At 42.7% G+C, this 13,955-nt stretch overlaps 1 protein-coding gene across 3 annotated transcripts in view; it reads right to left on the bottom strand.

The window, feature by feature from the left end:
- Nucleotides 1–12,950, bottom strand: part of Fam193a (family with sequence similarity 193, member A) — a 125,742-nt gene extending 112,792 nt beyond the window's left edge. For 2 of the 3 annotated variants that reach the window (XM_087583201.1, NM_001427458.1), the window contains 1 exon segment: nt 12,472–12,950. In XM_087583201.1, the coding sequence (XP_087439327.1) occupies nt 12,472–12,693 (222 nt within the window). In that variant the 5' untranslated portion in view covers nt 12,694–12,950. 3 annotated transcript variants of the gene reach the window in all.
- Between the last annotated feature and the right edge of the window lie 1,005 nt (nt 12,951–13,955).

Here is a 13,955-nt window from a genome sequence, read left to right on the forward strand (position 1 = left end):
ACTTATGATTACATACATGTATACAAATCTTAGAGCTGGGTACGGTGGCACATACTTGTGATTTCTAGTACTTGGGAGGTAGAAGGATGGGAGGTTCAAGGCCAGTCTGGGCTACATAGAGAAATATTGTCTCAAAAACTCAAACCAAAGCCAAAACAAATCAAGCCAAACCGTAAATAACATGTCAAAATATTCAAGAAACAGTTCACTTGACATAACAATCTAAGAATATACATGATAAAAAATTAATAAGGAAAGAACGAGCAATATCTCTATCTGCTAGAATCAACCCAAGGTAATTTTCATTTTAAAAATTAATTTTAGAGCTGAAGAGATAGCTCAGTGGTTAAGAACACTTGCGGGGTTGGGGATTTAGCTCAGTGGTAGAGCACTTGCCTAGCAAGCGCAAGGCCCTGGGTTCGGTCCCCAGCTCCGGGGAAAAAAAAAAAAAAAAAAAAAAAGAACACTTGCAAAGGACGTGAGTTTAATTCCCAGCACCCACATGGTAGCTTGACGACTACCTTTAACTCAAGTGCTTCTGACCTCCATGGGCATGTGGTATGCATGCATACATACATGCATGCAAAGCATATAAACACACTAAATAAAATAAATAAACCTTTAAAAAAGTAGCCAGGCATGGTGGCTCACACCTTTACTCCTAGCACTCAGGGAGGCAGAGGCAGGTAGATCCCTGAACTTGAGGCCAGCCTGGTCTACAGAGTGAGTTCCAGGACATCCAGGGCTACACAGAGAAACCCTGTCTCAAAAAAAAAAAAAAAAAAAAAAAAAAAAAAAAAAAAAAAAAAAACAGAAAGAAAAGAATAATTGTTGTTGTTGTTGTTGTTATTACTATTACTACTACCACCACTAGAGCTAGGTAGTGGTAGTGAGCACCTTTAATACCAGCACTCAGGAAGCAGAGGGAAGCAGATTTCTGAGTTAAGGCCAGCCTGGTCTACAAAGTAAGTTCCAGGATAGTCAAGGCTACACAGAAAAAAAACCTGTCTCAAAAAAAAGAAAAAGGAAAAGAAACAAAGAAAAGGGAGGAAAGGGAAAACAAGCAAACAAAGGCTGATTTCTATACCAAAACAACATGCTTTGTAAGTCAATTAAGTATGTTACTTGGTTTTTAACTCATACTGGTTACAACTTAAAATAAATAGGCCTTTGTATCTTCAGGCTAGAAAATTAAGAAAATCAGCTTACAAAGCCTAACAGGGCCAATCCATAGGTAGAGAAGTGGAAACTTCAGGGTTCTTTGGAAAGTCAGTTGTGTTGGATGGTGTTTTGCTGGGGCAAACAAGTGAATGAGGGTTTTCCTGATACAGAATCAGGTGAAAGGACGTTCTGCTAAAGCAAGCACATGAAAGGACATGGGATGAAAAATTCTCTGCTAATGACACACATGTGCTGGTCCACCTTACACTGTGTAGTTGAGCTCCTTTTGTCAGGACTCCATAGAGAGAAACACATGAAAAAACTTCTCAAGGCAAGATCAATGGAGGACATGTGATGTTTGGAGGGAGTATAAATAGGACTCAACGGACCATGAGAGGGGCTTGCTGGTAGAGCTAGCTCTGAAATGCTTGGTCTTGACATCTTCCACCTCATGGAGAGAGGCACAGCAAAGAACATCCTGCTAGTGGTGTTCCTGCTGGTCCAGATCCCTCCTGCTGACTCAGTGCTGAGGCCTGGCTGCTCCCCCAACACTGCTGGCCTGGACTGCTGGTGTATCAGTGAAGCGTCTGCAGGTGGATCCAGATGCTCACCTGTGAACTGAACTGCTGATTTCCTAACAGTCAAGACAGGATTCGCTCCAAAGAACCATTTCTAAACTGCTCCACTTCCCCCAAATCCTTTATTTCCACTACCTCTGGTGAGTGGTGGGCAGAAGGCAGATTAAAGCATTTAAGAAACATCATTAAAGGTAGACTTTGAAAAACTTGGTAGATAGCTCAATGGTTAGTTATGGTATTTGCTGCCAGGCCTGATGACCTAACTCATGCCAAAAGCCCTCCTAATGGAAAGAGAAAACAGATTCTTCCAAGTTGTCCTCTGGCCTCTACATGTTCATATATGCTTGCACACACAATCAATCAATCAATAAATATAACTTTTTAGAAGCACATGACTTGAATAACAGGGTCAATTTACAAATAAATAAGAACCATAAGTAAATATGAACCAAACACAAGAGTCAAAATACAAACTAAGAACACTGTAAGAAGTCAGCAGAGGTTGAGGGAAACAGCTCAGTGAAAGGACTTGCTATGCAAACACTAGGACCCATTTTAGATCCCCTGAAAAAAACATGTAATTCCAGCCATCAGCTGTGGAGACAAAATTCCCTGAGCAAGCTAGCAAGACTAGCTATATCTCAGAGCTTTGGTTTGATGGAGACCCATCCTCAGTGACTAAGGTGGAGAGTTATGGACAACGATTCCCAGCATCAACCTTGGGCCTCCACATAAACACATGCAAAACTGTGAACAAATAAATATGTCTGATACCTGAAATATGAAACAAAAAAATAAAAAGAAATCAGCAAAGGTAACAGTCTAGTCAGTCTTCACTACTCTATCAGCAACTGAAAGAATTAACACACAAGAACAGCAACAAGAATAAAGAACGGAGCAAAACCCAAACCAATTGAATCCAGCTTCTGTAGCTTGTGAAACACCGCATCCAGTAATAGAAAATAATTTCAGTACACATAGTAACATTCCAGGATCCAAAAGAACTTCAGATTTATGAAAAAAGTTAAAAAACCGCATAAAGAAGCCTCTGACCACTGCAGTTACTATAATTCTCTCTCTCTCTTTTTTTTTAAGATTTATTCATTTATTATATATAAGTACACTGTAGCTGTCTTCAGACACACCAGAAGAGGGCATCAGATCTCATTACAGATGGTTGTGAGCCACCATGTGGTTGCTGGGAATTGAACTCAGGACCTCTGGAAGAGTAGTCGGGTGCTCTTAACCGCTGAGCCATCTCTCCAGCCCTACTATAATTCTCTTACAGAGCTGTAATGCTAGCAACTCAAGAGGCTTGAGATCAGCCCACCTGACCTACAAAGCAAGATCTTAAAAAAAAAAAAAGGTGGGTGTGGGTGTGGGGTGGGGGGTGGCTCAGCGGTAAAGAGCACATACTGTACCAGGCATGGTGATGCATGCCTTTACTACTAGCACTTGGAAAATAGGACAGGTAGATAGACCTCTGAGTTTGAGGCCAGCCTGATTTACATTAATAGTCTCAAACAAACAAGCTAGCAAACAAAGAGCACACACCACTCTACTCTTGTGGACCATTCAAGTTTGGTTCCTGGCACTCACAACAGCCTAATAGATTTATAATTCCAGCACTTGGAAGGCTTAGGCAGGAGGACCACTGTGAGTTTGATAACAACATGGGCTACATAGTAAGTTCCAGGCCAACCAGAGCTATACACAGAAACTCTGGGGGGGGGGGGGGGGGGGGGATAAAGAGAAGTAAAAGTAGGCACGGCACAATGGTGCCTGTTTGTAATCCCAGTACTCAGAATGAGACAGGAGGATCAGGAGTTCAAAGTTGTCTTCAGTGACAGTGAATTTGTGACCACCCTCAGCTACTTGAAGGCACCTCTAGAAACCATTACTAGACCACCAGCAAGATAGCTCAGTGGGTATGAGCAAGCGCCTTGTAAGTGCTGAGTATCACGGCAGGAGAATGCATGGGAGAGAGAATTCCCTCCACAAAGTTGCCCTCTGACTTCATGTGTTCTGTAGCTCATTTGTGCCCACCATCACTTGATCGTAATCATACAAACATACAAATGCACAGTGTACACACACACACACACACACACACACACACACACACACACAAAATAATTTTTAAAAGTAAAATAATCGGCTAGAGAGATGGCTCTGTGGTTAAGAGCACTGGCTGCTCTTGCAGAGGACCACCTGAGCACACACATGATGGCTCACAACCACCCACAACTAGTTAGTTTCAGAGTGTCTGACACCCTCTTCTTTCCTCTGTGGTCCCCAGGCACAAATAGACATACATACATGCAAGCACATAAAACAACACAAATCTTTTTTTAGAAAAATAAATAAAAATAAAAGGGTGAGATACTAATGATATAATGCATATATGTGTGTGCATATATATACATATACATATACATACATTCATACATATATTACATATATATACATATACACACATATATACATATACATATACATATACATATACACATACACATACACATATACATATACATATATATCCATATCCCGCAGAGGCCAACAACATGCCTAATAAGACTCTACACTCAATCCTCAGTACCAGAATGGAAGAAGTCAATGAACCTGAAAACAAGTTACAGTGCTAAGAAATACATACAGTCTGCTGATAAAGTGCTGGCCTATCATGCACAGGGCACTAGGTTCAATCCCAGTACTAAAAAAGAACAAAAGCAAAATATAGATGATCTCTAGCTTATATTAGTTTGACTTATAATCTTCCTTTTTAACAACCTCATGATAATTTAATTCTATTAATTTAATTTATAATACACACGTTTTACGCTGAGAATAATTAGTTTGGGCTAATCATATGGCTGCGGTGGCTGGCACAAAATTTACCAACCTTGGGCTGGGGATTTAGCTCAGTGGTAGAGCGCTTACCTAGGAAGCGCAAGGCCCTGGGTTCGGTCCCCAGCTCCGAAAAAAAAAAAAAAGAACAAAAAAAAAAAAATTTACCAACCTTAAGAGGTACAGCTTAGTCAAACTTTGGTTTGTTGTTTAGTATGTATCACTACTAGTCCCATGGGGGTGTGACTAAGCAAGGTGTCTTAGGCTATTTTAATATGCTTGATACCCTCTCCTTATATTTTGAATAAATGTTTAAGGGATTTGACACTGGTTTATGGATATTTGCATGTGTAATCTTACCTCCAATTAATTCTAAGGCCAGGACAAAACCTTAATGTTTATGGGATTCGATATCCATCTAAGCATTTTCAGTGTTTTGCTTTGTTGTTTAGCTACATTAACTTAACTATATTAAGGCTCTTAGGAAGTAGGTAGTACTACTTTTGACTGAGTGAAATTTAGTTTTCGTAAAATTCTTATTAATACTAAAATATAAGTGATATTTTGTGAACTACTAGAATAACACAGGACCTCTAGGACTAAGTTTACTATCTTTACTGCTTTGTGGGTTTGGCATTAAAGTGTTTGAGGTACTCATTACTACTTTAAACCTGGAAAACCCATCTTTTCCTATAATGATAGATAGATAGATAGATAGATAGATAGATAGATAGATAGATAGATAGATAGATAGATAGATAATGTTTGATCTGAGTCTTCAATGCTGGCAGTTGGCTCTGAGTTGCAGCTGGTCTTCGAGATCCAAGGTAAAAACTGATATTCTAACTGCTATTCTGTATATTCTAATGCTAATATACAACTCAAACTTGAACATACTAAGTGCATTTGATATAGAATGTCTTATCGGGAATGAAAAAGGAGACATAAGGACTAAAGAGAATGGTATAATTACAGACCTCTTTAGACACTAAGAGGACATTAAAGTGAAGTCTTGGGTAGCCAGGATACAAACAACAGCCATAACAGGCAACAGAAACAAAAAGTTGGCTACCAGGGCACTTAGTCTTTTTAACACCGGAGACATTTCACCTCACTATTCATCATACAGAAATGTTAAGAGTGAATCTAAGCTGTCCCCAGTTACATTGATCTGTGTGACTAACCTTTGCCTAATATGCCCATGTCAAACAGTTATCATCCACCCTGGTTCTCTCTTATACCGCCCAGCTCAACTGCTTAGGGATGATGGTACCACTCACAGTGGGCTGAACCCTCCTAAATCAATCAAGAAAATGTCCCACAGGCCAATTTGATGAAGGTGATTCTTCAATTGAGGTTCAGTTTTCCCATGTATATCAAGTTGGCAACCAAGATTAACCATAACACCACTAAACTACTGAAAAAGACAAGAAAAAACTCCAACTTTATTTGTAATTGTACTAATAAGTCAGTCAGAGGCTGGAGAGATGGTTCAGAGATTAAGAGCACTGACTGCTCTTCCAGAGGTCCTGAGTTCAAATCCCAGCAACCACATGGTGGTTCACAACCATCTATAATGGAGCTGGTGCCCTCTTCTGAATGCAGATATATATTTTGGAGCTGGGAACCGAACCCAGGGCCTTGCGCTTACTAGGCAAGCGCTCTACCACTGAGCTAAATCCCCAACCCTGAATGCAGATATATATACAGAACACTGTGTATATAATGAATAAATAGATCTTTAAAAAAAAGTCAGGAGCAATATAAATTTTTAGAAAATAATATGTATCATGATACAGCAACACTCATTGAAACATCAATACTAGCACATCAGTTCTTTATTCCCACAAAAAATTTAATTTTGGAAATTTAAAATGAATAATATACTATGACCACAAAGGGATGTAGTTCATGAGTGCAAAGTTGGTTCAATATCCAAAATCAGTAATACTATTACTACATTGACAGCATAAAGAAAAACACAACCAGAATCAATTATTTAAAACTTCATTTCTAAAACTTCAACATCTGCTATTAAAAATTTCAGGAAACTAGAAACAGGAACAAAAATATATAATATAATGGATAGCTACAATAAAAAATAAATAAAAAATAAACAAACAAACCAACCAACCAACCAACCTACAACAAATGCAAAAAATGGTGAAAAACTACAAGCTTCTCCTCTAAGTTCAGGAAAAAGCAATATCCAGTCTCACCCCAGAAGATGATGCTGTATCCAGTGTAATAAGAACTATCAGCTGAGCGGCAGTAGAACATATCATTTCACTGATCTCCCCACTCAGGAGGCAGAAACAGGCAGATCTCTGAATTCAAGGCCAGCCTGGTCTACAGAATGAGTTCCAGGACAGCTGGGGCTACTACACAAGCAACCCAATCAATAAATAAGAGGATGGATGGATGGATGGATGGATGGATGGATGGATGGACGGACTGACGGATGGATGGACAGACAGACAGGTGGGCAGGCGGCAGAAGCAGGCAGATTGAATTCAAGGTCAGCTTGGTCTACACAGTGAATTCTAGGACAGCTGGAGCTACACAAGCAACTCAATAAATGAGTAAGTAGATAGATAGAACGATAGAACGATAGAACGATAGAACGATAGATAGATAGATAGACAGACAGACAGACGAGATAGACAGACAAATAGCAAGAGATAAATAGACAGACAGATCCACCCTCCAACCAACCTACCAATCGACCAACCAATCAGTAACTGAAAATTAAAAATTCAAAAAACGGGGTTGGGGATTTAGCTCAGTGGTAGAGCGCTTGCCTAGCAAGCGCAAGGCCCTGGGTTCGGTCCTCAGCTCCGGAAAAAAAAAAAAAAATTCAAAAAACATGATTTGCAAAGTTAGGGGCAGGGAGCTAAACCGTGGGAGAAGCAAAGGTCCAGAAGTGGCAAGGATAGCAGCATGTGGCATGCAGAATAGATCTTCCGTTCTTCTCTGGGCCAAAAATAAAGGAGTTAGTTGAAGTAGTTGAAAAAGTCAAATTTGAAATAATGAAATCTACACGCATCTGAAACAACATAAGCTATATGGTCTCTATGTTACATGCAGAAAATGTTAATTAAAGAAAACAAAGACAACCAAGTTAAAAAAAAAACCTACCATTTCACCTTTTGGAATATTCAAAATATTAACTGTCAACCAAATTGATCTATGTTCAAATTTAAGATGTTTCTATTCAAACCCATAAAAACTACTTCTAGGTATCAGCAAGCTGATTCTGAAATATATGGAAACAACAAAAAACAACTATTCTCTGATTTTATATTAGAATTGAAGGAATCAATTTTAAGACAGTAATCGAGACATTGTGGCTACTGAGTGGGCAAAGAGTACAGAATAATCAACAAAAATAGAACCAATTAAGTTTTTGATAGTTTGGGTTTTTGTAGATAAGATTCCCTATGTAGCCTAAAGCTAGCCTCCAACTGTAGTACAGCCTAGATTACAAAACGAGGGCTAGTCTCAAAACAACCAATCAAGCATAAAACAAAACAAAAAAAAAAAAAAAAAAAAACAGACAAACAAAAAAAACCAGACAAACAAAAAACCTCTATCAATACCTCATCATTTACATAAAATTACTCAAAATGGAAAGCTGGGAGATATGCCTTCAAAACCTGAGGCTAAAACAGAGTTTTTTAGCTAAGACATCAAATCCATGATCCAAACTGGGCATGGTAATGCACATCTTTAATACCAACATTCAGGAAGCAGAGGCAGGCAGATTTCTTTGTGTTCAAGGCTAGTGTGGTCAACAAGGTAAAATCCTACCTCAAAAAACAAAAAAACAGGGGCTGGGGATTTAGCTCAGTGGTAGAGCGCTTGCCTAGGAAGTGCAAGGCCCTGGGTTCGGTCCCCAGCTCCGGAAAAAAAAAAAAAAGAACCAAAAAAAAAAAAAAAAAAAAAACAGAACAAAACAAAAATGATCCTCAGGAAAAGAAAATTGCTAATTTTTTTCCTCTCTACAACAGTTAATAACTATTAGGGCTGCAGACATGGCTCAGTGATTAAAAACACTTGCTACTCTTACATGGAATTCAGGTTTTGACCTTTGTTTGTAGACACCAAGTAGACATGAGGGGAACATAGTACATATAGGAAAACACTCACATATAAATTTAAAATAACGAATCTTTGAAATAGATTATTTTTTAAAAAGCACTAATAACTGATGACAAATAAAAGACAAGATTGGGGGAAAAAAGTCTACAAATCATACATATCAAAAGACTTGCACCCAAAATTATAAAGAACTTTATAAATTAAAAAATAACAATCCAACCAGAAATTGGCAGTTCCGAGTTGGGCAGTGGCAGAAGTAGGCAGATCTCTACGCTGAAGGCCAACCTGGACTACAAAGCAAACTCCAGGACAGCCAGGATTACTAAATGAGACTTTGTTCTTTCTTAAGTAAGTAACAGTGACTGTCAAGAACGAGTGGGGGAAGAGTACAACTGTACAGGGATAGCAGGAATATGTTTCTGATTAATGAAACTGTCCTGTACCTTGACTGACAGTAATCTCAGGAGACTCCATGTGTTAAAATCAGAGTAACAGGGGTTGGGGATTTAGCTCAGTGGTAGAGCGCTTGCCTAGGAAGCGCAAGGCCCTGGGTTCGGTCCCCAGCTCCGAAAAAAAGAAAAGAAAAAAAAAAAAATCAGAGTTGAAGGCAGAACGGAGTGATAGATCAGTAGTAAGCATGCACAAGGCCCCAAGGTCAACCCTTAGGATCACAAAGCTGGGCACAGTGGTATAGTGGTATACTACTACAGTCCTAACCTCTCAGAGAGGCTAACCTGAATGCTCACTTGAACTCAGGAGTTTGAGATCAACCCAAGCAACAACAACAACAACAACACCCTCACAAACAAGTAAAAACTATGGCAAAGACACCACACTGTGCAGTGAATGGTGAGGAGCACAGGGCACTGGGAACACTCACAGTGTCATTAGGCACTCTAAAAGCATGCCACAACAGGCCTCTCTGTAGTGGCACTTTTCTAAAGCCTGGATGGTAGTTGATGTAAACTGGTCTAAGTTAAACTAGAAATCCTAAAGCACCTTAAGTTCTAGATTTTTATTCAAGCTACTTCCTCAGATCCTAAAGCAATGTGAACTACAAGTGTACCTTCATCTACTTCAAAGATCCAAATGCACACCAGGCCCTGAATATCCTCTAAGATCAGGATGTACTTGCACGATGATGGCCTTAAGCTATTGCCAGCTACACTTCTAGTGTCAGGATAAAAGGGGATTCATTATTACAAATGTCCATAGTCAGTGACAGGTTTCTCTGACTTTAATTTTCAGTTCGAAAACTTCCTTTGATCCCTACCCTAAATGGCATCCTTTTATAAATCTCACACAGCATTAAAACAATAACTTTAAATCCCCATTCCAGTCCTGTGTGAATGTAAGTCATATGTAATCTGATATTTCAACAACTAACAGGTTCATTTCCACAATAAAAAAATCCTTGGTTTTATAAGTATATATGACTACTGTTAATTATTTTGAAAATATAATTCTCATTATGTAGACAATGTTTGTTTCTGTACCTAATACCAAAATATTTAAGTGCCAAAGGGTGGTAGAAAAAGCCTCCACTAGTTTTATTTGCAAACAGAAAAACACTGTTAGTAGTCTCAGGCTGTAATACCATTCACTTTCCTAGTCTATAAATAATGCTCACTACAGAGAATTTTGAAAGTTTTAAACACATGGGAAAAGGAAAGAGTAAGCTTCAGAATGCCCACCATAAAGTCTTTATGGACAAGACTTTCCTATGTAAATCCATATGCACACAATATTTTACAAAAACAGCTCTATACTATAAACACCTATAATCGTTTCACTCATACCCACAGATCCCCTAACTGACTCAGGAACCACCTCAAATAAGGTAGTTCTGTACCCAGCACTGAGAGCATTGTGATTGGGACTCCTACTAAAGGACAGATCTTCCACTGTCTTCTCTCTTAGTCACCTTCTGGTTTGGTGACCTATGGAGAGTAAAGGAAGCTTCTCAATACTTCTCTCTTAGAAACACAAGACCAACACAGACACCATTATCTGACACTGTTATGCATACCTATGTTGTGCCACCCAAAGAGCTTACCACTTTGTATGGAAACTGAGTTTTTAGAGTAGCATTAAGGCCTCTGTGGAGCTGGGTGTGGTGATGATGCGTTTAATCCACGTACTCAGGAGACAGAGGCAGGCAGAACTCTACTGAATTCCAGGTCAGCCTGCTCTACATAGCAAGTTCCAGGACAGCCAAAATAGAGAAAGACCCAGTCTCAAATCAAAACAAAACAAAAAGGATTTCTGGGGTTACGAGAACATTTTTAGCCCTACTGCCAATGAAGACTTGTTTTGTATATGATGAAAACACACACACACACACACGTTTAAACTAAAGATACCTTAAGTTTAAAATACAGTAAAAGCAATGTTTTTACATGATGTATGTCTAAATTCAATAATGCACAGAGAAATCTGTGAGCAAGTATTTTATTAAGGAAATGGAGTAGAACAGAAAAGACCAAAAAATACTGGAAATCCTTTTATGGAACTATTTGTGTATGATTGTTTTTAATGATGAGTTATGGTCCAAATTCCTGATGCATAATAGTTCAACACAAACAATCCTGCCAAAACTATGCATAAGGTCATCTGTGCTTGAAGAGTTACAAAAAGCAAGTTATTTCAGGTAAATGTTACGCTAAGTTGCAATTATTAAATCCTAGAATGAGGTATGAGGAATAAGGCTTCTATTTGTTACCAGTTGGTCTTCACTGAATGTCTTCCCTTCCAGCTCCAGCAACCACTATTAACGTTTCTATAAAGCACTGGCATAGGCCAATCTCCTACCTTCCCCCACAACAGAAGCAAAGGCATCCCTCAAAGTCCCAAAATGAAAAAGGACAACCTCATCTTAAACTAGAGCTCGATTTGCTGTCCATAGTCAAGGAAAAGGACAAACTCTAGAACTCAAGCCCAAGGCCAAATCCCAGATGCTAAACAAATGTAACAATACTATGGGAAGAAAGCTCCAAAAGTTGCACCAAAACTGCAGAGAACACCCAAGAACAAATAAGGAAAACTTACGTATTCATTTATTATTGTACTTTCATGCTACAACATGAGCATCAAAAACCATGCCCATACCCAACAATTTTTAACCTCTCTCAAAACATACTGTGCCAACACAATATTCCAAATCTCTCATTTAAAAAAAAAAAATCCTGCCTCATGATTTGACACTCAAATACTCGTTAAAGCTTTGGTTTCTTCAGTGTGAATGTCTTTAAATGAAGATAACTTGTTTTAGCAACCTTACAAGATCTCAACCTGAGAAAAACCCGTAATCATTCGGTGGCCAATCCAATCTATGGAAACGATTATGCCAACTGCATCCCACGTACCAGCACTATCTTCTGAAGCAGAATAAAAGCGACAGCAGTCCATCGTCGGCATGCCTGCGTAAGTAAACCTGAAAAAATAGTTACCCCAACCCTTGAGACTATACTCAGCTGACACTCCAGAGGAAAGAGACCCCCGGCGGCTCCCGAGAGCCTACAGCAGCAGGCACAGAGGGCAAGACAACCGCGCCCGTGGCAAGCCAGCGGTACCCAGAAACTTCTAGGGGGCACTTTTCAGTCAGCCCCAAGGCCGCAGTCGGTGTGCCCCGGGGGTCCCGCCGGCGCCGCCCTCCGCACCGCTCGCGCCCGGGAGGAGCTGTCAGCTAGGCAGCCGCCGGCCCGTTATCCGCCGGCCGCGCCCGCCTGGCCGCTCGTGAGGGGGCGGCGGCCGCTCCCGCCCGCGGACCCCTGCTGCTTACCTCGAAGTAGCCGCCGGCGGCACCGCCCGCGCCCGCGCCCAGAGGCCCGTGGGCCGCCGCGCCGCCCAGCAGGCCCGCCGCGCCGGGGCCCGGGGCCTGGGGGCCGCGCAGCGCCGCCGCCGAGCCGGCCTTGCCGCCCGAGCTGCCGCCGCCCGAGCCACCGCCGCCGCCGCGCTTGTTCTTCCGGCGCTTGGCCCCGCGCTTAGCGTCGGCCGGGCTCATGGCGGGAGGGAGGGACGGAGGACGGCGGGCGGGGAAGGGGCGCGGGCGGGCGCCGGGCCGCGGGCGGCGGCAGCGGCGGCGGCGGGCAGGCGGAGGCGGCGGCGGGCGCTTCGGCCGGCCGGGCGGGGGACGCGGCGCGGGGTCTCCTCCCGGGCTGGGAGGGCGGGGCAGGCGGGAGCTGAGGGGCGGCTGCTGGCGGGAGTGACGCGAGTCTACCGGGCCCGGTGCCGCCGCTGACCAGAGTTAGAGTCCAATATGGCGGACACAAGGGGAAAGGGATCCCAGTTTACGTCGGGGGAGGGGGAAGCGGCGGCAGGGGGAGGGGCGCGGGCGGCCGCCCCCCCGCACTCCGCCCTCCCGGGCGGCGCGCCCCTGGCCTGGGACCCCGCCCCCGACGCCGCGCGCGGTGTACGCCGGGAGCTGTAGTTCCAGCCGCCCGCGGCTCCGCCCGGGCGTGTAGGGCGGGACCACGACTCCCGTAGGGCCACGCGCACTTAGCCGTGCGGGGAGAAGGTGGCCCTAGGGTGACGTCAGGCGCCGCGCGGCCCTATGGACTCTGTAGTCCGCGGACGGGCGGAGCTGGAGGCGGGCGGGGTCCAAAAGGGTCTCGCAGTTCCAACTCTGGCGGTCTCCTGGCTCGGTCGGTACGGCCTCCCGTCTAAGACCGAGGCTCTTGCCCTGCTCGTAGTGGGCTTCTCTAACTTTGACCCAGTCCAGGTTCGAGCGTGCCCCTTTCACCTGTCGCTGTGTGACCTTGGCCTATACCGGGGCCAGTGGGAAGAGGGCCGGCATCTGACGGCTGGTAATTCGCTGCATCGCCGATGACAAGGCCTGCAGAATCGCAGGAGCCTGCCTCACTCCCTTATCACTTCTCTTTAAAGTCTCGATACTTAAAGGAGCGCTTCCTCAATCCATCGTCCGTGCTTTTCATCATTTCCCATTCACCACATAGCAGGAGGACTTTAGATGAGCCCAGAACTATGGGCCACTACCTAGAAACCTTGCTCCTTGGAGCCTGGCTTTTCTATTGCCTACAAGGACCCAAACTAAAGGGCTTCCGCGCTTCCTACCTATTTTTGGTCCCATCAGTGGAACCAAATGTTATCTGTCGAGCTTAGCATTACGACTTATAGACATGCACTCCTGAACCTGTCCATTTCCCATTACCTCCTATTAATCCTGGCCCAGTACAGCAATTTTGACCCAATTTTCACCCCAACCTGAGCAGCCCAATGTGATCAACCCCGTTTCACTGACTACTT

The sequence above is a fragment of the Rattus norvegicus genome, chromosome 14 (assembly GCF_021556685.1).
Source record: "Rattus norvegicus strain SHRSP/BbbUtx chromosome 14, alternate assembly SHRSP_T2T, whole genome shotgun sequence".
Lineage (NCBI taxonomy): Eukaryota > Metazoa > Chordata > Mammalia > Rodentia > Muridae > Rattus > Rattus norvegicus.